Raw genomic sequence first — 23,236 nt, 5'->3', positions numbered from 1 at the left:
AAGAGCATACTTTCTGTCAATGGAGCACAATTTACTTCTAAACTGTGGAAAACATTTGTTGAGGACAGGAACACAAGCCGTATTCTGATATCTGCTTATCACCAGTCAAGCAATCCGGCTGAACATTACATGAGAGAAATAGGGAGATTATTTAGAACTTATTGCAACAAAAATCATGTAAGTTGGATAGAGTATGTAGACAGCTTTGAAGATATACTGAACAGCTTACAACATTTGTCTACTGGTTTCCATCCATATGAAATAATGTTCCACAAGAAACCATCAAATCTGATCGATGAATTAATTGAATTACCAGCATGTAAGGCTATGAGTCCACAGAAAAGAGAAGAAATAGTCATGAAAGTAATGGAACAACAAGGGAAATTGAGGAAAAACAAACATGATAAGAAGTTTAGCCCTACAAATTTTAAAATCGATGATCTGGTCCTGGTGAAGACACATGAAAAATCCAAGACTATAAGCAATGAATTAAAGAAATTCTTTGACTTCTATATTGGTCCATTCAAAATTCAGTCTATGCCACACCCAAATGCATACAGGTTAGTGTATCCAAAGTCTGGGAGGTTATTTGGTTTACGTAAAATTACTGAACTGAAACCATATAAGCAAGTGTCAAACAACAAGAAAAAATAAGATGATGTAAAAGCCCTCAAGAGGACACCACATCTTTGTGTCAAGTGCATGGCGAGCACTAGGTCTCCAAGCTATGTAGCATTCTATTTTCTTCTTTTCACTTTCAGATGCTAATCTTTTACTCATCTATAAACCTGTAATGCTAAATTCTATCCATTCTCTGTAGTATAAGTTTTCTGTGTGTAATATGAATTTCGAGCGACATTATTTGAGGAATATTTTGAAAATGTAAACTGTGTACTAAATTTGACTTTCCTACAGTAGTGATTGACCAGTTAATGTAGTTATACTCTGTAGCGCATGTATTTGATTTGTGGGTGCTTCTTTTAGAATTACAGACATGATCATGATTTTATGAGATTTACAAATGGACAATGTTAAAGACATACATGTGTTACTAAATGGACAAGTTGCACTGTGACAAAAGACATTTTGTGAAAAGTTTGTCATTACGAGATGGTGTGATGAGGAACAGCCTGTGAGTTTGTTTGATATGATAAAGAGTTAAATGAGATCTGGGGGTCAAATATACTGTATAGTGGAATATACTGAAATATTAATCAAAAAGAAAAAAAACATATATAATTTATTTTTGTTCATTGACTTTAATCTGTATATAGCTAAATCTTTACAGTTTGGATATTCTTACCTTTGTGTGACTTTGTTTACAAATATGCTAAGGAATAGGATAATATGTGAATGGTTTTGACATATTTATACTTGATGCGACCTTAATTGTAACCTGCACGAGTACCTTGAGTAATGAGTTCATCCCACTTCCTACCTAGAGAACTCTATCCAAGATCCTTATCTGACCTGGAAGTAAAAATTAAAAACTGTAAAACTAATAGTGGAATGTGCTATTGCAGCATAGAGACTGCCAGAAAAGAGGGGTTGCAGACACAAGATGGACCCAGCAAAAGGACTGATGACTGTGAGATGCCAATTCCTTAAGATGTGCATTGTGAACCAGTGACTGGAGTGACAGCCTTTTTTTATACGCATCTGGGTAGTTATCGGATGATATTGTGCTTCCAAAGGCCTTGTATGTGCATCTTTATAGGTATCGACCTATCCAATTTGCTAAAACACAGAGTATTTTTGTGAAAACATATTGTCGTAATTGTGACTAGATTGTTGACATTAGCAAAATTATGTACAAATGCTAAATCAAAGATCTAATTGAGAAATCAAAGTAATAAATATATAGCAACAAACATTAAGAGGCTGTAGAAATGTTGGTATAAATAAATAATGCCTCTAATTACCATAATTGCACTTGATTAATGGGTTAACACATAGAACCTCATTACCTCGAGAAACAGCTTAAAAGTTATTACCAAGCGATGTATTTTCATTTGTTATTAATTTTTATGTCCTCCTCAGTAATTAATATTCTTTGTAATTACATTTCCTAACCCTCCAATTGTTCACATCACACATTTCCAAAAGGAAAAATCTACAGTGTCAGCTGCATTTGAACTTATTAATATAATCTCTGCAGGCCTAGATCAAGGCCAAATCCCGGTTGGTGTTTTTTGTGACTTATCTAAAGCTTTTGATCTTGTCAATCACCACGTGTTAATAATGAAGCTACACCACTATGGAATTAGAGGAACTGCTCTTGGTATCATAAAGTCATTTCTGCAGAACAGAAAACAAGCAGTGGAAGTGTCAGAAAATCAAGGGAAACAGTTATCAGAACTACAAGATATAAAACATGGGGTGCCACAGGGTAGTATTCTAGGACCCCTCCTCTTCCTTATATACGTAAATGATTTACCTTGTAACATAGACGGTGAATTGATACTCTTCGCAGATGACACAACAAGCATAACTGTGAGACCAATCTTACAGGAGGCCATAAGTAAAAGTGATCAAACAGTTGAAATGATCACCCACTGGCTTGAAGTGAATAGGTTAATTCTCAATAATGAGAAAACTAATGCAATCCTATTTAGGAACAACAAAAGAAAAATTCCAAGAGCTAGATGTAAGAGTAGTTTAAACTGTTAAAATTTTAGGGATCACCATGGGCATTTGTTTAGGATGGAAAGATCATATTTCCAATATAAGCAATAAACTTAGCATTGCTGGCATTGCTCTGAGACAAATTAAGCCACTAATAACTGAAGATGATGTTTGCATGGTGTATTTTTCATACTTCAATACTATAATGAGCTATGCATAGAAATCTGGGGCCACTCGACTGAGACAATTAAAATATTCAAATTACAAAAGAGAGCAACTGGAATAATAGGAAAAAAATGGACACGAGAGAGAGTTACAAGCCTCTTTTCAACAAAAAAAATATAAGATTCTAACCTTCTACAGCTTGTACATATATAAAATTCTTCTCCTTGCTTGGGATCATAACGACAAATTCAACAAAAATGGAGATGTACACCACCACCACCACACCAGAAACACCAAGAAATTAAGAATTATGCAGCATAACACAACTCAATATGAGAGAAGCAGTGGTTACATGACAGTAAGGTTGTACAACTCTTTACCACCACACATCACTAATACCAAATCAAAGGATAAGTTTAACAGTCAATCAAAAAACTGATATTAGAAACCCCTCTATATTCAATCAGAGAATTTCTTTCAAACAAAAATACTGGAGCAAACAGGTATAGTACACTAAAAAAATATGTACACAGGTATAAAGAAAAAGAAATAGTAAAATGTGTTAACTTCTTAACAGCATTGTTTTATCTAAATATTTTGTTTTCTACAGTATTATTGCTGTTAATTTTTTTTAAATGTAAACAAAACAGGATATAGAATATGTATGTGCTATATGACTGTAATATACCATATATATAAAATGATGGACCCACAGTATAGAATTATTGCAATTAAATGTTCTGTAATTTAGGTATATAGATTACGTATGCCTCATAAAATCTCTTCAGTTTACAGTATCTAAAATTTTGTAACTATGATGTTGATTTCCAGAAATATTGTGGCTAAAATTTATTAGTTATCTTAGCAAAACTGTAGTTAGAATCAGTAAAAATAGTGTATTTTATTGGAAAAGTGACAAAGCAAAAATGTAACTGGACTTACTCCATAGATGTATATCATATGCTGCTAAATAAATAAATATATCTAAAAACACAGATGATGTGACTTACCGAACGAAAGTGCTGGCAGGTCGATAGACACACAAACAAACACAAACATACACACAAAATTCAAGCTTTCGCAACAAACTGTTGCCTCATCAAGAAAGAGGGAAGAAGAGGGAAAGACGAAAGGATGTGGGATTTAAGGAAGAGGGTAAGGAGTCATTCCAATCCCGGGAGTGGAAAGACTTACCTTAGGGGGAAAAAAGGACAGGTATACACTCGCACACACACACATATCCATCCGCACATACACCAACTTAATGGGGTCGTTGTGGGGATGTTGTGAGGGTGACATGGTATGTGCGGATGGATATGTGTGTGTGTGCGAGTGTATAGCTGTTCTTTTTTCCCCCTAACGTAAGTCTTTCCGCTCCCGGGATTGGAATGACTCCTTACCCTCTCCCTTAAAACCCACATCCTTTCGTCTTTCCCTCTCCTTCCCTCTTTCCTGATGAGGCAACAGTTTGTTGCGAAAGCTTGAATTACGTGTGTTTGTTTGTGTGTCTATCGACCTGCCAGCACTTTCGTTCGGTAAGTCACATCATCTGTGTTTTTAGATATATTTTTCCCACGTGGAATGTTTCCCTCTATTATATAAATACATAAATAAATACACACAACTTTTTTATTTCTAGAATTTGAGGCCTTATTTGTGCATTTTATGTATGTAATTGGATAAAGCATGAGTTCTTTAGTGCCATTGAATGTTAGTAACCAATTATAAACTGTAATTAATCACTTAATGAAAGTAATACAAGAGATATTATTGTAATTAAAGTTCAGATTGATTTTCTTATGGAAAACGACAGATATTACTACAAAAAATTATGTCATTCGATATTGTATTTTATACCTTATTCAGCTGTAACATCAGTTTCTTTACTTTTTGTAAATTTTAATTGTAACATCAAAATTGTACAAAAGTAATAATGAGTTATTTTGAAATTTGTTGTTAAAATTCCATACAAAGCGATGGTGCAAGACGGTCAGTCAGTGAGTGTTTTGTTTACATGTGGAGTGTGTAGTTTGGTTGTCAATAAATTTTGTGAAGTTTGAAACTTTTGTTTTCAATCATCATCAATGAATCCCAGGCAAATGAAATTTAAGTGTTAATGATTGGAGGAGAACGTTACAAAGCACTTCATAACTGTTACTGAAAAGATGGGGTTATCACGTTCAGTAGATGCTCCCATGAAATATCTCTGTCCACTCACTACAAATAACTGCAATAATATGAGTATGACCCCCACAACACCAGTAGAAGTAATGTCCACCAGAAAACCCTAAAAATCAAAAAATTATAATGTCTATAATAATATACACTCCTGGAAATGGAAAAAAGAACACATTGACACCGGTGTGTCAGACCCACCATACTTGCTCCGGACACTGCGAGAGGGCTGTACAAGCAATGATCACACGCACGGCACAGCGGACACACCAGGAACCGCGGTGTTGGCCGTCGAATGGCGCTAGCTGCACAGCATTTGTGCACCGCCGCCGTCAGTGTCAGCCAGTTTGCCGTGGCATACGGAGCTCCATCGCAGTCTTTAACACTGGTAGCATGCCGCGACAGCGTGGACGTGAACTGTATGTGCAGTTGACGGACTTTGAGCGAGGGCGTATAGTGGGCATGCGGGAGGCCAGGTGGACATACCGCCGAATTGCTCAACACGTGGGGCGTGAGGTCTCCACAGTACATCGATGTTGTCGCCAGTGGTCGGCGGAAGGTGCACGTGCCCGTCAACCTGGGACTGGACCGCAGCGACGCACGGATGCACGCCAAGACTGTAGGATCCTACGCAGTGCCGTAGGGGACCGCACCGCCACTTCCCAGCAAATTAGGGACACTGTTGCTCCTGGGGTATCGGCGAGGACCATTCGCAACCGTCTCCATGAAGCTGGGCTACGGTCCCGCACACCGTTAGGCCGTCTTCCGCTCACGCCCCAACATCGTGCAGCCCGCCTCCAGTGGTGTCGCGACAGGCGTGAATGGAGGGACGAATGGAGACGTGTCGTCTTCAGCGATGAGAGTCGCTTCTGCCTTGGTGCCAATGATGGTCGTATGCGTGTTTGGCGCCGTGCAGGTGAGCGCCACAATCAGGACTGCATACGACCGAGGCACACAGGGCCAACACCCGACATCATGGTGTGGGGAGCGATCTCCTACACTGGCCGTACACCACTGGTGATCGTCGAGGGGACACTGAATAGTGCATGGTACATCCAAACCGTCATCGAACCCATCGTTCTACCATTCCTAGACCGGCAAGGGAACTTGCTGTTCCAACAGGACAATGCACGTCCGCATGTATCCCGTGCCACCCAACGTGCTCTAGAAGGTGTAAGTCAACTACCCTGGCCAGCAAGATCTCCGGATCTGTCCCCCATTGAGCATGTTTGGGACTGGATGAAGCGTCGTCTCACACGGTCTGCACGTCCAGCACGAACGCTGGTCCAACTGAGGCGCCAGGTGGAAATGGCATGGCAAGCCGTTCCACAGGACTACAGCCAGCATCTCTACGATCGTCTCCATGGGAGAATAGCAGCCTGCATTGCTGCGAAAGGTGGATATACACTGTACTAGTGCCGACATTGTACATGCTCTGTTGCCTGTGTCTATGTGCCTGTGGTTCTGTCAGTGTGATCATGTGATGTATCTGACCCCAGGAATGTGTCAATAAAGTTTCCCCTTCCTGGGACAATGAATTCACGGTGTTCTTATTTCAATTTCCAGGAGTGTATTAACAAAGTTGATTAAACATTGTGCCTCTGACATTAGTGACAGTTTAAGTTATTGCTGTAACAAGTCTTTTATCAGTGGAACATTTCCTGAATTGCTGAAATATGCTGAAATTAAGCCTTTGTGTAAGAAAGAAGATAAAGAAATACCATCAAACTTCTGCCCAATTTCACTTTTGCCAGCATTCTCAAAAAATTTACAAAAGATAATCGACAGTCATCTTCTTAATCATCTGACCACAAATAAAATATTGTTCAACTCACAATTCAGATTTCTAAAGGGTTTCGATATTAAGACAGCTATCTACACATACAGTGAAAATGTACTTAATTCGTTAGACAATAAATTACAGGCTACTGGTATATTTTGTGATCTCTCAAAAGCATTGGACTGAGTAAATGACAATATCCTTTTAAGTAAATTAGACATCTCGAATGAAAAACAGCCCAAAGTTGCACTAAATTATGTTTATTTTAAACCTTGACCATGGTTTCTTTTATAATAATATAGCCTTCTTCAGAAGTCATACACACTAATAAATAGAAAACATCTTAGCTCAGCAGCTGAGTCAAGACCAATAAAATAACTTCAACAGATATAAACCTGTTTCGACATAAGTAAAATTACATATGGCACCATATGTCCTCTGCCACTACGACTGCATTCAAGACAATTTTGTAATGGTTGTCTTGTCGCTGCCGTGATGAAAATAATGAAATTAGATAATTATTGTGTAATAGGAAATGCTGCAGAATGGTTCAAATCCTATATCTCTGGTGGAAAACAAAGGGTGTCAATAGGAAAGATATGTATTAAGCTATCAGGCATCATCCAACTGGGAACCAATAATATGTGGTGGTCCTGAAGGTTCTATCTTAGGACCCTTCCTTTTTCTTGTTTATATCAATGATGTTTCATCATTAACATTACCAGATGCCAAGTTTGTTTTGTTTGCAGATGATACTGACATTTCAATAAATAGTAAATCATGTATATTCTTAGGAAGGACAGCTAATGAAATTTTCAAGGACATTAATAATGGTTCCTAGCAAATTCTCTGTCACTAAACTTTCAAACAATGTATTTTATGAAGTTCATAACTTATAAAAGGTTTCCTGCCAACCATACACTTCACATATGACAACAAGTGGATAGAAGGAGTTGACAGTGTTAAATTCTTGGTATTACAGCTTGATAATAAATTTAATGGGAGGACCAAACCACAGAACAGCTGAAGTATCAAAGCAAACCTCTATTTGCTATGTGAATGTTGTCAGAGTAGGAAATAAAAATAAAAAAGTTAGTGTACTATGCTTACTTTCATGCTATAATGTCATATGAGATTAATTTCTGGGAAAACTCATCAAGCCAAGCTGCAGTTTTCCAAGACCAAAAATGTGCAATACGAATTATTTGTGGTGTGAACACAAGAAAGTCATGCAGAGGGCTGTTTAAGGAACTGGCAATACTAACTATTGCTCCCCAATATATTTATTCCTTAATAAAATTTGTCATTAAAAATATATCTTTTTTTCAAACCAACAGTTCATGGAATCAGTACTAGAAATCATAATAACTTTCACAAAAGTCATTTAGTTTGGTTCAGAAAGGTGTCCACTATTTAGCTTTACTCATTTTCAATAACATTCCAGCAGCCACAAAAAGTTTAATAATAAAGTTCAGTCTGAGAAGAATCTAACAGATTTATTGGTGCTTCATTCAAGAATTCCTTGTGGAACAGTGTGATACTTGTATGTTATTAATAATATCACACAATGTGAATATTCTGTACAATCTGACTTCTCTACAAATATTGTGCAGTAATGTGATCATTGTAAAGAAGTGCTGTACTCCTTTTTTTCTAAGGCCACAATAACCTAAGAATTATCAAATGCACTCAAATGTACTGAACATTTAAAATTTGGTGACATGTTTTATATAAGATCAATGAAAAACAGTCTTGATCATTATGGTTATTTTATTAAAATGACCAATTTTGGTCTAGGCTTAGGCAATCATAAGACAGCACCATCAGCTAAAGTTGATGATGTGTGGAAAAGTCAGTTGACCTCAGTCACTGAAACTGTGACTGCATTCAGCTGACTGTTCCATGCATCGCCAACTTCAGCTGATGGTGTTGTCTGAAGATGACCTAAGCCTTCGCCGATACCAGTCATTTTAACAAAATAACCATCACAATTGAGACTGTTTTTTCACTGATTTAATACAGATTACAAGAGCACTGTTTTCCCAAAAATGTTACCAACATTTTGTACAAGTTTTATATCTTTTAAATGTAAATATGCTTAAGATTTTTTTACCAACTCCACATCCACAAGGGCAATTTCATTTGGGTCTGTGGAAGGTACATTCGTACATCTATTCTTATTTTGTAAATATTTATAGTGTATTCTTATTTTTCTGACACAGTCCACATCCCAGGGGATCTCCTCACAATGGATCAATTAGAACAAAATGTACATCTAATTTAGTTTAAAAAATAATGAGCCAAGTTTGATTCTTAACTCATAACAGTTTTGACTTCTTATATATAACCAGCACAACATATATCTACATAGACAAGAAGATTTCTTTCCTAATATAGTAATAAATTATGAATTAGTCTCATAACTTATATAATTCAGGTACAGGAGAGACATCAAAAAATTTGCAGTGAAACTTCACCATGATCAAGCTTCCATCTCTGAGAAATTCCCAATAAATGCCACAACCCAATTCACCACCTGTCCAAGATCTTCCTAATTAGCTTATATCTATGGCACAACAATAACAGCAGGTAAGGTGGGATCAATGTTTTATCTCAGAGGACATATTACAGGAGTGGGTAATACCCTGCAAATATTATTTTGTTAAGAATATTTAGAGGGAACCCTTCAATCTTTCAATAAATTGTCATAACAAGGAAATACACCACTGACATAAAGAGTGGGGCACCCCGAAGACACAGCCAGTTATTATGTAACTTTGTACACATACGTATCAGTTGCATTTGCATTGTTTGTGTTTACTGTAGTTACCAGGACTGGTAGAATATATGTATATGAGTGGCATGAACAGCGACAGTGGTTCACTGATCACAATGAAGAACATGAGGATGTCATGGACTCATGCGAGATACGTTTATGAGTGCCTGACACAGTTTGGAAGGGGCCTCATTGCAGCTCTCCATTTGGCCACCTGTTTGAATCATGCAGTATCTAGATCTGTGGGGCATTCAGATTTGACTGTGGCGTGATTTGAGGCAGCATGGGGATGTGAGGGCAGGCATCCTCATCATTAATGTTCCACTTGATAATACCTGACCACCACAACAGAGGACTGCCATACTGTGCAGCAATCACATCATAGCCCCTTCACATCTGTGTTGATGAATTGAGGTTCTGCACTACCCTAGATGGTCATTATCAGGAAGTATGGTGGCGACCTGGGGATGGTCTCATTCTTCCATTGTTTCGAGAAGCACAGCAGTGTTACTTCTGGAGTCATGGAGTAAGTCATGGAGTAGGAAGTCATTGAGTATGACTCCAGGTTACAGCTGGTAATGACTGAGGGAAATCTGATGCCAAAAGAGTATATCGACAAGCATCCTGTATACTCATGTGCTACTTCTCATCTGACAGTAGCATGGTGCCACTTTTCAACAGGACAATGCTTGTCCAAACATGGTCTTTGTCTCTAATAACTGTCTGCATGATGATGTGGTTCTGTGACCCAGCAAGGTTTCCAGATGAGTACCTGATAGAACGTGTGGGACCAGCTTGGACTTCAACTCCTTCCCAGTGCCACTTTCGAGGATACCAATTTTTGTTAGGCAGTGTAGAATCTTGAGTGGTCTTTGACTTTAAACATTATAAAGCATATTTTATCTCAATAACGTAAAGCTGCCATCATCCTGAATGTTGGTTTGAACACATCAGTGCTATACTAGGTATTGTCCTCTTGGAGTCAATATACCAATGCTTACCTCTAACTTTTAAACTGACTTACCCACCTCTTTACAGCGGGACTTACATTTTAACATGGCCTCTGAATCATGGAACAACTTAACATTATCAAATTATAAGTCTTTTCCAGATCTGAAAGGGGTATAAGTGACAGCAGAAAGCCTTGTACTGATTGGAGATTGAACTCCAGGCCTTTAGAACTGAAGCCCTGAGATACTGAGCCATCTACCTATATTTAACTCTCCAGTTATGAAGACAGGGAGATAAGGGTTTATTCATGGAAATCTTGTTTCTGAACAGTTTAATCAAAATAGGACATAATGCATAGTCTTAAAATTTTTAAACTTACAGATTTTAAATAATAAAATACAATTTAATAGAAATGTGTCATTCATAGCAAATGCGGCATGCTCTCTTGGCAGTCTTGATACTATAGTTTCTTAAATTGACTATAATGATACTACTACTTTTAATAACTTTAAGGTAGATGTAAGTTTCTGTAATGCAAGTAATATGTTATTCTTAGATATAAGTAAATACACTCCTGGAAATTGAAATAAGAACACCGTGAATTCATTGTCCCAGGAAGGGGAAACTTTATTGACACATTCCTGGGGTCAGATACATCACATGATCACACTGACAGAACCACAGGCACATAGACACAGGCAACAGAGCATGCACAATGTCGGCACTAGTACAGTGTATATCCACCTTTCGCAGCAATGCAGGCTGCTATTCTCCCATGGAGACGATCGTAGAGATGCTGGATGTAGTCCTGTGGAACGGCTTGCCATGCCATTTCCACCTGGCGCCTCAGTTGGACCAGCGTTCGTGCTGGACGTGCAGACCGTGTGAGACGACGCTTCATCCAGTCCCAAACATGCTCAATGGGGGACAGATCCGGAGATCTTGCTGGCCAGGGTAGTTGACTTACACCTTCTAGAGCACGTTGGGTGGCACGGGATACATGCGGACGTGCATTGTCCTGTTGGAACAGCAAGTTCCCTTGCCGGTCTAGGAATGGTAGAACGATGGGTTCGATGACGGTTTGGATGTACCATGCACTATTCAGTGTCCCCTCGACGATCACCAGTGGTGTACGGCCAGTGTAGGAGATCGCTCCCCACACCATGACGCCGGGTGTTGGCCCTGTGTGCCTCGGTCGTATGCAGTCCTGATTGTGGCGCTCACCTGCACGGCGCCAAACACGCATACGACCATCATTGGCACCAAGGCAGAAGCGACTCTCATCGCTGAAGACGACACGTCTCCATTCGTCCCTCCATTCACGCCTGTCGCGACACCACTGGAGGCGGGCTGCACGATGTTGGGGCGTGAGCGGAAGACGGCCTAACGGTGTGCGGGACCGTAGCCCAGCTTCATGGAGACGGTTGCGAATGGTCCTCGCCGATACCCCAGGAGCAACAGTGTCCCTAATTTGCTGGGAAGTGGCGGTGCGGTCCCCTACGGCACTGCGTAGGATCCTACGGTCTTGGCGTGCATCCGTGCGTCGCTGCGGTCCGGTCCCAGGTCGACGGGCACGTGCACCTTCCGCCGACCACTGGCGACAACATCGATGTACTGTGGAGACCTCACGCCCCACGTGTTGAGCAATTCGGCGGTACGTCCACCCGGCCTCCCGCATGCCCACTATACGCCCTCGCTCAAAGTCCGTCAACTGCACATACGGTTCACGTCCACGCTGTCGCGGCATGCTACCAGTGTTAAAGACTGCGATGGAGCTCCGTATGCCACGGCAAACTGGCTGACACTGACGGCGGCGGTGCACAAATGCTGCGCAGCTAGCGCCATTCGACGGCCAACACCACGGGTCCTGGTGTGTCCGCTGTGCCGTGCGTGTGATCATTGCTTGTACAGCCCTCTCGCAGTGTCCGGAACAAGTATGGTGGGTCTGACACACCGGTGTCAATGTGTTCTTTTTTCCATTTCCAGGAGTGTATTTCTTACAGTCAAATAATGGTCTGAATGCCACCATACTTTATTATGCATAATCCTTATTGGAGAAGACTGCATGCCTTTGTTAGGTACAGCAGAATCTTCAGTTTAACATGAAATATGAACCATGGAACTACTTGGAATGTTTTCTAGATACAAAGCACTGCCAGAAGTGAAAGATGTTATAACAAAAAAATCCTGTGAGCAGGGAAGAATCAAAGCCAAACCTTTGGATTTCTTTTTTGACACATACCTATTGAAACACACTTTTGTTGATTCAATATATTAAGCTCATAAGTATTAAGCCTATTGACGTAGTACACTCAGACACTAGGATAACAAACCTCAGTTGTAATACAACAAATTACTCAACTGTAATATTTTAGATCAAACTAATTAATTTAAACCATAAAATGGCAAATTAAATTAATAAAAAAGCAAATAAATTTAATAACTAACTAGTGCAACTGTTATACACAAATCTGAACTATGTATGCAGAAGCTCTTACACAGTGGTGTTATAATTTCTCAAATGCTTCAAATGGCTCTGAGCACTAGGAGACTTAACATCTGAAGTCATCAGCCCCTATAACTCAGAACTACTTAAACCTAACTAACCTAAGGACACCACACACATCCATGCCCAAGGCAGGATTCAGACCTGTGACTGTAGAGGTTGCACAGTTCCAAACTAAAGCACCTAGAACCGCTTGGACACAGCGGCTGGCTATAATTTCTCTACACTGCATTTTATAATTACAAAATGTTAATTTATGATATTTTTACATGAAATAGCGCTTGCATATAATTACTCTCTAAAAGTAATGTTACATATTCACATGCTATCTAATTTCATTCATCAGTATATTGCACCATGTCACAGTGAGTCTGCTCATGCACTGCCATAATTAGTTAATTATAATAACAGAAAGTCCTAGATTGAAATATAAATAAATGATGTAACTGTTGTAACAGATCACCATGTAGCTCATTGATTGAACATTTGATGACATGGAAATAAGACTGAAAACACTGCTGATGTTATAAGCGATGTCCTCCTTCAGAGATAACTATGCAGCTACACTGACCCAGCTGACTGCACTGTATCAGCACTATGGTTCAAATGGAGTGAAATATAGTGTCCATTATTTCTCATTACAATGAAATGTGCACTTACACAAAACCATATATGCAACTGTTCTTCCCCATACACCATTCATAAATAGAAAGGTATGGGAACCTTCTGACAATGATATACTTAGCATTCTGCACCTAACTTCATCCAGTAGCCTACAGAGTGCTACCCAGCGCACAGAAGGGGCTACACATTATGCAGATAAAATTTTTGTTGATTTTAGATTATGTTACGTACCTCATTGATATGTTTTACACTTGCCAGAAACATATAATCTTGTGAATACATATCTACACATTCTGTTTCAATAATAGAGCTGGGATAAACATGAGGATGACCTAAAAAGAAAAGAAAAAATATGTGATATAAGGTATTGAAGTAATATGGCAATAACTACTCAGTTAATGTTCAACACAAAATTTTATGACTTATTGTATATTACAGACTTCATTCTGTATATCCATATTATACATCTAATTGACAGAAGTGCCAAGGAACAGCAATGACCACTGAGCTCACTGAAACATTAATTTATTGTTTAAGGTTAATGATAACAGATTAAAAAAAAAGAAATCAACAACTATTAACAGTTTGCAAAAGGTATTATCAAAGTAATGAGTAGGAACAAAATGAAAGAGACAATATTTAGATACCACATTAATTAAGCAAGTGCCACATCACAGAAAATATTTAATTGTATGAATATAATAGAGGGAAACATTCCACGCAGGAAAAATATATCTAAAAACAAAGATGATGTGACTTACCATACGAAAGCGCTGGCAGGTCGATAGACACACAAAGAAACACAATCATATACACAAAATTCTAGCTTTCGCAACCAATGGTTGCTTTATCAGGAAAGAGGGAAGGAGAGGAAAAGACGAAAGGATGTGGGTTTTAAGGGAGAGGGTAAGGAGTCATTCCAATCCCGGGAGCAGAAAGACCTACCTTAGGGAGAAAAAAGGACAGGTATACACTCGCGCACACACACCCATATCCAACCACGCATACACAGACACAAGCAGACATTGTAAAGGCAAAGAGATTCGGCAGAGGTGTCACAGCATTCAGATATTTAATTGGTCACACAATAATATTTATAAGCAGAAATGAATTATACAAGTGACAAAGTAGTAACTGAATTGATCACACAGAAAGAAGAACAGTACAAATGGCCACATGTTTGTTTGATCCATGGGAGGAATTACAAAGATGCTGAAATAACTGAACTGGCAGATGCTTGAAGAAAGACTTCAACTATTCTGTAAAAATCTACTTCACCCCCATAGAGATTAAGAAGACAAAACCAGACTAATTACATTCTGCAAAGAGGCATTTAAGCAATCATTCTTCCTGCCCTCCATACATGAATGGAATGAGAGAAATCCCTAATAACTGGTACAATGGAATGCACGCTTTGCCTTGCACTTGCTTTGTAGAGTATGGATGTTGATGTCAGTGTGGATTATGCAAGAAACATTATCAAATTGGAAAGTTGCTAAGTAAATGCAAATGAAATTATTATTTCATGCCAGCTTCCAAGTTCTTCAACACTATGAATCTAGACATAAATCCACATCCAAATGCAACCATGATGCTTACTGTCTGTGAGTACAATTTGTAAACTTTACTGTTATTAACAGAAGGGGCTGCAGAGAGCAGCATAAAGATTATACCAAAAAAATGGGTGCTGTTGAGGAAGCAGACCATGCTGCATCATACAATATAGCCATTATACCTATATTTTTTGTTTCATACTCAGCATAAACCTTGGCTTGATTAGTAAGCTTTATTTTCTGAGAACAAGTAACAGATAATGCCTGCAGTGGACCACTAGCTCCATCATCATTCATTCTTCATAAAGAGCCTGAGCACAGCATAGTGGAACACAGCATTCAAGAATATCTACTCCAAAAATACTAGACAGCATATTGTTTGAATGTTATGATGACAGGGGGTAGCAATAAATCACTAGCAACTTAAAGTTTACAAATTCCTTATGTTTCAAAACTATGGACCCCAGTAATCGATAAAGGCTTAGAGGAAATGTGCCCGGACCAGAAAACCCACAGCCTTATCCAAAAGACATTGAGTAATACTAGATCATGAGTAAAGTTCAGGGCAACTCTTCCAGAAAGTTTTGAGATAAAGACACGAGCTAGACAGGGACTTTCATCTCTTCTCTTCACCTGTGCACTGGACAAGGTGATCAGAGTGTGACAAAAAGAAATGGAAGTACAAAATATACTGAGCGGTATTTAGCTGGGACACAAACAGAAGGGACTAGAAGTAGACTGTTTAGGTTTCGCAGATGATCTGGCACTTATAGCATCAGTGGAAGTGGCAGTAAAGCAGATCAATATGCTCAAACTCCAGGCTGCCAAGGTAGGACTTCAATTGTCTCTAGAAAAGACAAAATCAGTGATACTCCCAGTGAACTACAGCTGGAACAAGGTAAAATTGAGAAAGTTGACAAATCCAGGTAGCTAGGAGAATGGTTGGAACCTAATCTATCAGAAGGAACAACACTAACAACTTGGATTAATAAGTTACAATTAGCATATTGATTAACCAACAACATCTATAATATGAAATGTCTATCTCAGAATTCCAAACTAAAACACTACCAAACAGTTATCTGCCCTGAAACCCTGTATTCCTCAGAATGCTTGAATCTTAACTGGAAACGCTTGACAGATAAACTAGAGATTCAGGGGAGGAAGATCCTGAGAAAAATTCTGGGACTGGTCAAAACAGATGGTGAGTACAGAAGACAATCAAACCAGGAGCTATACAATCATACTGAGAAAATCACAGATGTAGCCAGGAAGAGACGTCTCACTTTCTACACACATATCACAAGGATGTACCAAACAAGACAAACCAACTCACTTCTCAACTAGTGGAAGAGCAGGAATACCATGACACCATGGCTGATAGAAGTCAAGAAAGTTGTCCAGGAGCTGGACATAACTGAAAGTGACATTAGAAACCAAGCACTTCTCAGAAGGATACTTAAAGAAAAGAGGTTTCCTGACAGATCACCCCGTAAAAAGACTGCCTCCCTTTGGACAAAGGAGAAACATAGCCAGAGAATGCGTGATTACTGGGCAAACATCAAGTCCCTCTCCAGGCTGAAAAGTTGAATATCATGGTCCTTAGCTGGCCCATTCGTAAGAAGAAGAAGAAGAAGAAGAAGAAAGGTTTAGAGGGATAAGAATAAATTCCAATTGTGGAGACATTAAATCAATAAATACAGTGTGGTGCAAAGTTCGGTGCTTGACCCACTCCTATTCTTGGTCTATATAAACAATTTACCTAGGATATTTGAGGACTTAAAGTTTGCTGAAAGCTGAAGTATACTGATAAAAGGCCAGAATACAGCCAGGGGAGTAGTGGAAGAGGCTTACAGCTGGTCCATAGCTAACACGTTCATCCTTATCCTTACAAAAACTAATGTTACGCAGTTCCAGACAAATAAAAATGACTTACAGGTACCAGAAGTAGAGATCAATAGCAATATATTGTATCAGGCTCCATTTATGAACTTCCTGGACATCCATATGGATAATTAACTGAATGAGCACCAGCTTGTGGATTCAGTTACCAAAAAGCTCAGTTTTGCCTGCTTTGCACTCAGAAATCTCTCTCACTTTGTTGAGCTACAGGCACGATTGTTACTACAGCCAGTGTACTTTCACTCAGCTCTGATCTATTACATGGATTTTGTAGCCAAGATGAAAAAAGTATTCATTTTTCAGAAGCCTGCAATAAGAATTTGTGTAAATTTAAGAACTGAAGATCTTGGGTAAGCCTCTTCAGGCACAAAGGGATTCTTGCACTAACATGCTAAAACATACACTCTTGAATTATTTTTGTGGCAACCACAATTCCAAAAGAAGAAATAATTTCCACATTGGCTCTCATCTATCTGTAGCATACAGTTTTATATTCTAGCGTAAAAGTTTCCAGTGGAAATCAGGCAGGAAATTGAGAATCCCCAAATATTTTTAAAAATTAAAAGAGTATCTCATTAGCCACTCCTACAATTTATCAGAATATTTGGATTCAAGAATGTTCTCCACTTAATGCTAGTATTTGTTTTAGCTGGATCCTTACTGTATCAGAGCTACATAAATTCATTTGTAAAGTATCAGATAAAAAGAGTAGCTGACTAGATATACAAGGGGCTGTTTTCAAAGAAGCTTCTTTTCACCCAGTATAATATAAATGGATAGATTAAAAAGCTACTCACCAATTGGCAGCAGGTGAAAAACATATAAAAGTTGTGGAACTTTGCAAGCTTTTGGAGCTGGTGGCTCCTTCTTCCGGCAGAACATTTGAAGGGGAAGGACTGGTGAGGTTTAAAACATTGGGAGACTTATGGAAAAGTCATCCAAAACTCCTGGTTAGGGAATATTTACAGGATGGGAAGGGAAAGAAAGACGGACAGACTAACCATTGGAGACTGGACAACTTTTCCATAACTCTCCCCATTTCCTAAACCTCACCAGTTCTTTTCTTTCATGCGTATTTCTCTCCCTTCAGCCCTTCTGCCAGAAGAAGCAGCCGCTGGCTCCAAAAGCTTGCACATTTCCATAAATTTTATGTGTGTTTTTTCCTGCCGCTGCTTGGCAAGTAGTTTTTTGTCTATCAAGTTATATGATAGTTTCAGAAATTGATTATTTGTATTGATATATTAGTCTTTTCACCTTATATAGATATGTCAATTAATCTGAAAATAATTACTATAATTAACTCTTTGAATAGATTAGTATTAGCCATAATTTATTGTTAGTATACTTCATAGAAATGGCCAGTAATGCGTGCTGCTGCCTACTAATATATAACTACACTTATTCCACATCCCTGAAAGTTCTCCTTCAGATGGTATTTACAGAGCACGAAGTGTGAATGAATTTATGGAATGAATGAATGTAAAATATTTGGTAGCAACATGACAGTTGTTTTCCAATTATCTTTCCACAGAGGGAAAAACAAATTATGTAGAGAAAGGAGACTTTTAGAGATGGAAATCAGTTTTACAAAATGATATGTTTTAAAAATAGCTTCACTAATAAAAGACAATAGATTCCTAGAAAATAAATTCAGATGTCCATTGCTATTTGTTATTGTTATTTACTGAGCATCCATTTTATCATATAAAATTATATTGGAGTTGTCATGTTACATTATATGAGTTTGTAATTATACAGTAAATTAATAACATAGGCCTACGGTGGTAAAACATATATAAATATATATCTTGTGCAGTGTATAGTAGAGAATAACAAAACAATCAACAATTAATTATTTATAGTGCATACTATTTTCATACACTTGTTTTTCATATATGACTTATTATCATCATTGACCACTATAGTAGAGAATAACAGAACAAACAATAATTAATTAATTATAGTTGTTCAAATATGAATTATCATTATCACTGACCACTATGACTAACAGAACAAGCAATAATTAATTAATTATAGTGTGTACAGGCAGACTATTTTCATACATTTGTTCAAATATGAATTATCATTATCATTATCATTCATATGACACAAACTGTGAAGTACACCACAAAGAGTTGTTGATAAAGGCGACATTTTAGAAACTTTTTATGGATTATTTAGTGCAATAAGAATTATACAATGCAGAGGAGTATATTGTAAACAGTGAAGACTGTTTTGTTACCATTATGTATGTGTTACAATTACCTGTATGCAACAGTGTATTAGTTAGTTAATCTTGTTAAAGTATTAACTCTTTGCTATGTAGCATATCTCTTTGTGCAATGTCTAAACGTCATGTTGTTGTCCTAAATATCATGTTGTCTTGCAGTAAGAACTATGCCATGCCATGTGTGTGCTTTATGTTGTCTCCTGCAATAGGTAAACCTGCCCAGTTGGCCATACGGTCTAATGCATGGCTTTGCGGGTGGGAAGGAGCGCCAGTCCCTGGCACAAATCCACCCGGCAGATTTGTGTCGAGGTCCAGTAAACCGGCCAATCTGTGGATGGTTTTTAGGTGGTTTTCCATCTGCCTCAGCAAATGCGGGCTGGTTCCCCTTATTCTGCTTCAGCTACACTATGTCGTCAATTGCTGCGCAAACAAGTTCTCTACATATGCGTACACCACAATTACTCTACAAAGCAAACATAGGGGTTACACTCGTCTGGTATGAGACGTTCCCTGGGGGATCCACCGGGGGCCGAACCGCACGATAATCCTGAGTTTAGTGTGGGGCAGCGGAGGGGTGAAGTGGACTGCGGTTGTCGTCGTGGGGTTGCGGGCCACTGCGGCTGCAGCAGGGACAGAGCCTCTCCATCGTTTCTAGGTCCCCGGTTAACATAACATAACAATAGGTAATGAGCCCAGTGCATGGTTCATGAGAGAAATTGGGTACTGCTATTGTACATCTCAACATGTGAAATGTATTTGTGTGTGTTCTGTGGTTTGCATGGTTCATACTGTACGTGAACAACTGTTATTGTGTGGAATTTTTGCAGCTGTAAATTTGAATTGTTTTATGGGTCTATCATGGATTCCCAAGGCACTGAGAAATTGTACGGAGCTGAAAACTAGACCATATGGAAGTTTTCAATATGTAACACATTACGTGCGTCATACAGCATGAATGAGATGGGTGTAACAAAGTGCAAAATCTGGCAGCTTTTTCAGTGGGTGTTACAACACCACAAACAGATGTGTTCAATACAGTGCTAAAAACATGGCACATAGCTGATTGTGCAGCAATTCACATCATCATTAGAACTGTTGAAGCAAAAAATCATGGCACTGTTGCTTGCAGGTGAGACTACAAGAGATACGTGGGACAAGCTACATGCCACATTTGAACAGAAAACAAAGATGACGTAACTTAGACACACAACACAAACAAGAATGTTAGTACACTTTATTAGACTGTGCATGTACATAAATCACCATAACATACACTGAACACAGTAAGATGAGGCAAATGTATGCAATCAGTAATAACATATTAACTGAGCATGAGCATATCACGGTAGGGTTTAAACAGGCACCTGAGGCAGGCTCTAACAGAAGTTCACAGTATTGCTCTTTCGCACACTTTCACGGATGTCACACCACTAATGTGCATAGCTTTCAAGTGTGGCCACACTTCAAAAGAAAGCTGCAAACCCTGTTCAGTCAGAATTTTTCAATTTCCATATGGTCTTTGGTAATGACATTGTGACACATCTAGTGATGACATTGTGACACATCTAGCCAATTTTGAGAACTTGGTGCTTCATATGCAGCAACTCGATGTGAAACCTGATGAATCATCATTAATGGTGTAGCTACCTGAAACACTGCCTGACAGTTATGAAAAATCTACTACAGTCATGGTGGGCAAGATCTAAGGACCAACAGAGACTAAAACATTTAATGGATGAGTTATCTCATTTCTGTAAGGGAGAAATGAAATGATTGAGTCTCACTGTTCACGACCAATAAGTATGAAAAGTCAACAGACAAAAAGAAGCTTAAATGTTTCAGCTGTGGTGGATTTGGTTATATTAATAAAAATGTATCCAAGTGTCAAACAAAAACAAAAAGGTGTCCATAACCAAAATAAAAGTGAACTGCCTGACCAGGCTTTCATTGCTAATGAGTGAATAATTAGATGAGATTTCGTGTATTGCTAATTGTGAAGCAATGAATCATATGGCTAAGAAAATTGAGTGATACGCATTATTTACTAAATTTGCAAAACCACTGCAGAAATGTATGGGCAATGACTCAACTATGAATGCACTAGGAAAATGATCTATTTATCTTAAAGATTTTGATGCTGGAGAGTGGAAGTTACACCCTATGGATATGTTTTGCACACTCTAGGAAGGCGAAGTGATCTGTTTTCTGTATCATCTGCTATGGAAAATTTGTAATGTAACAGAATGGAACAAGACATTAAAAACAGATCAATGCCAGCTCTATTTCAAACTTCAGTACCCATATTACTCGATGTATATATAAAGTACATTCAGTTTTCTACATTTTATATAAGTGTTATTCTGGTGACCCTGCCAGCAGACATCATGTTGGAGGTGGATGAGCTGTTGTGGGTAGTGCAGTGAACTGTGAGGAAAACTAGCATGGTCGGCCGGAGTGGCCGTGCGGTTCTAGGCGCTACAGTCTGGAGCCGCATCACCGCTAAGGTCGCAGGTTCGAATCCTGCCTCGGGCATGGATGTGTGTGATGTCCTTAGGTTAGTTAGGTTTAAGTAGTTCTAAGTTCTAGGGGACTGATGACCACAGCAGTTAAGCCCCATAGTGCTCAGAGCCATTTGAACCATTTGAAAACTACCATGGAGGGTGCATGCAGTGTGTAGTATGGAGAGACCCACTGACAGAGGTGTTTACCTGCAGGCAGCCATAGGCAGGACAGGCCAGTGCTTACACTAAGTTCAGCTACCACAGACATCGCCTTGTGCTACATGCCGAGTGTTGTTGCTGAATGTTCAGTTGACAGTTGTCCATGCCAGCCACATGCTGAGTTTATCCCCGTGCATGTCTCTACGAGGATTCAGAGTTCTACTTCCTGTAAATTGACTCACATGACAAGTTTTTTCTATTTCAGAAGGTTCTGTTCCACAAGTATTATTGAGCCACCATCAACCAGAGAAGTACCCATGTCAACAGTGTAATGTATTGGTATCGTCATGCCTGTGCAGATACTAAAGCTGCAATGAAGGATGTTCTCATGCACGTAACACCATTATTTTTGTTTTACTTTTCCTTGTGTTAATTTTGGGCAGTTGATAAGGCTGCCTTATTGTTTTCCAGTGAGCCCAAGAAACTCACCTTTCATAAGCTTTGTCAGTTGCTGACAGTATTTTAGACATGAAACCCATACGGTGGCGACACGATTGCAGTTTAACCAGTACCATAAGCGCCCAGGGCAGTCATATGTGGCCTGGATAACTGATTTGCAGGGTCACTTGCGCAAGTGTCATCTTGAGTGTACCAAATGTACTACCTCTTTTGCTGATTAGCACAATACTGAGGTTCATACTAGGGCGTTGACCTTTTCCGACCCTTCTTTAGCTGAAGTTGCCCAGATTGTGGTCTTATGCGAGCTGATAGAAATGGCAAGAGTCATCCTTTCTGATAACTAGCAGGTGGCTCAATGAGGTATGCGTGGTAAACAACCACTAGTGTCCCGCAGGATACCACAGGTGGTTTCACCTGCCATCGAATCAGCAATGTGTTGATGCCATTGACAATTCTGATGCAGTGACATCTAGGTGCTGCCTGTCATCACACGCATGAAGTTCGGCAGGCTTGCTCTGGTCACTGCATCATAATTCCTGTCTGGAGCAGTTTTTGCATCCTCAGCATCGTTCGCGTTCTGCACACTGGACGAGCCAGTGTTCCTGTCCTGATTGCCATTTGTTGCACATCTGAAAAGACTGCCCACACATGGAAGCCATGTGTAGGGCAAGCCATCAGATGGGCCATTTGGCAACTGTTTGTAACAGTTGGCAAGCCACAAGTCAGTCATTGGATGGCCCTATGTTTTCATGGACTCTGGGGCTATGCCTAATGCCCTGTGTGAGTCGCCCCATCATATTTTGTTGATGTTGGTTGTGGATGGTTAGCCA

At 39.1% G+C, this 23,236-nt stretch overlaps 1 protein-coding gene across 1 annotated transcript in view; it reads right to left on the bottom strand.

The window, feature by feature from the left end:
• Positions 1 to 23,236, bottom strand: part of LOC126262617 (serine/threonine-protein phosphatase 2A activator-like) — a 215,460-nt gene that overhangs the window by 102,767 nt on the left and 89,457 nt on the right. Inside the window, exon 6 of the mRNA XM_049959373.1 lies at positions 13,834 to 13,934. Within this exon, the coding sequence (XP_049815330.1) occupies positions 13,834 to 13,934 (101 nt within the window). The remainder of the gene's footprint in view (positions 1 to 13,833; positions 13,935 to 23,236) is intronic.

Source organism: Schistocerca nitens, chromosome 6 (assembly GCF_023898315.1).
Source record: "Schistocerca nitens isolate TAMUIC-IGC-003100 chromosome 6, iqSchNite1.1, whole genome shotgun sequence".
Lineage (NCBI taxonomy): Eukaryota > Metazoa > Arthropoda > Insecta > Orthoptera > Acrididae > Schistocerca > Schistocerca nitens.
This window is presented reverse-complemented; position numbering and strand designations above follow the sequence as displayed.